At 42.0% G+C, this 3,411-nt stretch overlaps 1 protein-coding gene across 1 annotated transcript; it reads left to right on the top strand.

Annotated features, from left to right (window-relative positions):
• Nucleotides 1-2,214, top strand: LOC100707505 (parvalbumin beta). The gene is made up of 5 exons (XM_013274026.3): nucleotides 1-126; nucleotides 599-665; nucleotides 1,021-1,153; nucleotides 1,587-1,696; nucleotides 1,792-2,214. Exons 2-5 carry the CDS (start codon nucleotides 605-607, stop codon nucleotides 1,815-1,817), a joined length of 330 nt encoding a protein of 109 aa, XP_013129480.1. The 5' UTR covers nucleotides 1-126; nucleotides 599-604; the 3' UTR covers nucleotides 1,818-2,214.
• Nucleotides 2,215-3,411: the final 1,197 nt, after the last annotated feature.

The following is a 3,411-nucleotide window of genomic DNA, read 5'->3' as shown; positions in this document are numbered from 1 at the left end:
TACACAGCCTATGCATCATATTTCGGGTGAGACAAGGTATATAAGCTGGTGAGAGTCGCTGGGGGCTTTACTGCAGTCAGCAGATTCATCTGAGCGAATCCACTCTAGTCTTAGCCAGACCCCAAGGTGAGTTTCACTGAAGAGTTGCAGACCTGTAGGCAAGTCCACTTCCTGACTCAGAGAGTTACAGGGCTTCTACTTCTTCATGCAATGGGATATAAATCATGTCCAGATTTTGAACATCACAAGGCCAGATTTCAGCTTTGGACTAACAGAGGAACCAAATGGAGAAAGAGAAAAAAAAATTCAACTACAGATGCAAAGGAGATTTAATCTTTTGCCTTTTGGAAGGCTTTATTTTGGAGAAATTGGACTACCTTTTGTGGCTTGGAAGACTCACAGAGAGGGACTGTGAATTATACTGCATGGCATAATGAGTATTGCATGAAGCCCTGTAACTCTGAGCAGTGCACCACAAAGTGCACTGAGGGAAGTTAAAAGGTGGCCTTAGATTGAGAGTAAAGCTGCTTCATCGTGTCAGATTTTCCCACAGCCTGACTGACTAACCGATGACTTGTCCTCTTCTCTCCTCCCTCAGTTAAAAATGGCATTCGCCGGAATTCTGACCGACGCTGACATCACTGCAGCCCTTGCAGCTTGCCAAGGTAAACCCCATGATGAAACTCGTAGCATTTTAACCTAGGGAAAGCCTAGACAACAGCCAAACTGTGACTGCAAAAACGTTGCATCCAGTTGCAAAATATTCTAAAAAAAAATCTCAGGTGTCTACCAGTAGTAAAGAGAGCTTTAAATGGCTGTATGTCTCAGCATAAAGCATGCACCAGTGCAGCTACTGTAAGAAAAGCTGACCTGCACGTTAGAATAAAAGCTGAGTGATGGTCAGGAAGGGAAAGTGGATGCAACCAAATGCCAGGCCTTACATGCAGAAACGACAGCCTCTGCAAAACACACCACAGCCTGTGTCTGTGCTATAACCTCCCCCTGTCCATCTTTTCACAGCTGCCGACTCCTTCAAGCACAAGGACTTCTTTGCTAAGGTCGGCCTGGCAGGCAAGTCCGCCGATGACATCAAGAAGGCCTTTGCCGTCATTGACCAGGACAAGAGTGGCTTCATTGAGGAGGATGAGCTGAAGTAGGCACCCTCTCTTAAATTTCACCCACAAGCTCCTCAAAGCACGGGGATCATCTTTCTCTGGCTCACAGTGAATTCAGAATGATGTCAGAGGCCCAAAAGCATCTGAGAAGCTCGGGCTACTGGGTGTTCTCCTAGACTGTAACTCAATACCAGTTCTCTCCTTCAGCGCCTCTCGCTGTAGGGTGACGTAGAACAGAGGACAAAGCATGGGGATTGTAGCCTGCCTACATTTTTTTCATGACAAAGCCCAAAAACCTCGGCATCCAATAGAAGGATTCAGTTAGAGATATTTAGCATGCTTTTTGAAAGATGATCGGTTTAGCACAAAATATTCACTGTGATCCCAGAAAACAACTGTTCAAAGAGAGGCTTCTCTTTTAAAAAGAAAAAAAAAGCATGCTCATCATTTGTCTCTGATTACCCTCTCCAGGCTGTTCCTGCAGAACTTCTCTGCCAGTGCCAGAGCTCTGACTGATGCTGAGACAAAGACATTTCTTAAGGCCGGTGACTCTGATGGCGATGGCAAGATCGGAGTTGATGGTGAGGAAATCTTTACCTCCAGAAGAACAATGTAAAGGCCATCCAACAAAAGCAAAACAATAACCTTCTTTCTTTCTTTCTTTCTCCCCCTGCAGAGTTCGCTGCCTTGGTCAAGTCTTAAATGAATGAACTGACCAACTGACTGACTTCACAACTCTAAAGGAACAACTTGAATCAAGACATCCTTTTCCTCTCTTCTTCTCCTCTTCCCATTCACTCTCTCTCTCTCTCTCTTCAGTTCTCCACACCACTTTTATACACTCAGCCTTTCACCCCTGACCATGGACAAACTGCTCCCTCTCTTTCTTTCTCTGGCAGTGCAGACCCCAATGCTGTCCACGATGAATGTAACCAACTAAGTGTATAGCGTGGTTGACTAGTGTCTTTCTCTCTCTCTCTCTCACTTCTGTCGTCGTTTTACTATGTGACTTCTGCTTTCTGTGAGATCAGTGATGATGCACTTTTAGGGCAAACGGACGGACGATGAGAAAACAATAAAGGTTCTTTTTTCAGTAACACAAGTCTGACCCTGTTCTTTGCTATTCAGTTGTGAAGTAGTAAATCAATGATAGCTTCTTTTTTAAAAAAAAAAAAAAATCAAAAACATTCTTTAAAATGCATGAGAAAACTTCTGCATCTAACATCCACCCACCCACCTATCAATTCACCCACTGCCTGTGAATCGGCTCTTTAGGTAATCTGACTCAGATGTGCCTGAAATTGGACAAGAGGTTAAGAAAAAAGGTGTATGCTAAACTTTTAACTAAAATGCCAAACTAGTAGGGGAATGTCACACAGACAGGTAATTGACTCTGTATAAATGATGAGCATACCCACCATGATGTCACCCCCATGGGTTTGTAAAGTCCTGTATTGAAGTCATGAGTTCAGAATTTTGCATCATCGTCTCAGGTTTTGGAGCCAAACGTTGAAGAGGTGATGGCTGGGTTACGAGGGATTGTAACATGTAGTTCTTTTATTGAATCAGTTGCTAAGACCATAAAAGAAGGGGCATTTTCTCTTGTACATCCAGAAGAATGCAGGTTTAAAGCACATCTGCAACAGCGTGTATCTTCTGTGAACAATTCATGGAAGTGATATGATATGCAATATTCAGAAATAAACCCCCCTAAAACACTTGAAAAATATCAATGCGCAAACTGACTTTAAATCATGAGTCATTATTTGAATAAACAAACCTTTTTATTTCAGTATTTTACTCAAAATTATCTATTTTTTATTGAGTGCCTGTAGTTATATCAGACCAAACAAGCCTGTAGCAGCAGACCAGTTGAGTGCACATATATGCAAAATTTTCCACTGCGATGCGCTCAGTTTTTTATTTGTGTGAGGTGTAAGGTCCTGTTTTGGTTGCATAAACGCATTTTTTTTTTTTAATTGACTTTTGCACTATTAATGCATTACAAGTAACATCCAGCTGTGCTGACATGAGACTGACATAACCTCTTAATCTAGATCCACAAATACGCTGACACACACCTGACTCCTGCCCTACATAATCCAGCTCTTATCTCTTACAGTATCTGGTAATGCTTAAATTCCACCTCCCTTTCAAAGGGGAAAAACAAACAAAAAACAACAACAACAACAACAACAAAACTTGATTAATAATCTCAATAATAGTAAGCAACCACAAGGTGTCGCCATTTAAAATAAATGAATAAAAAGAGGCCTTTCAGATGCTTCATGGCTAA

Source organism: Oreochromis niloticus, linkage group LG8, assembly GCF_001858045.2.
Source record: "Oreochromis niloticus isolate F11D_XX linkage group LG8, O_niloticus_UMD_NMBU, whole genome shotgun sequence".
NCBI classification, from domain to species: domain Eukaryota; kingdom Metazoa; phylum Chordata; class Actinopteri; order Cichliformes; family Cichlidae; genus Oreochromis; species Oreochromis niloticus.
Note: the sequence above shows the minus strand (reverse complement) of the source record. Positions and strands in the feature narration are given on the sequence as shown.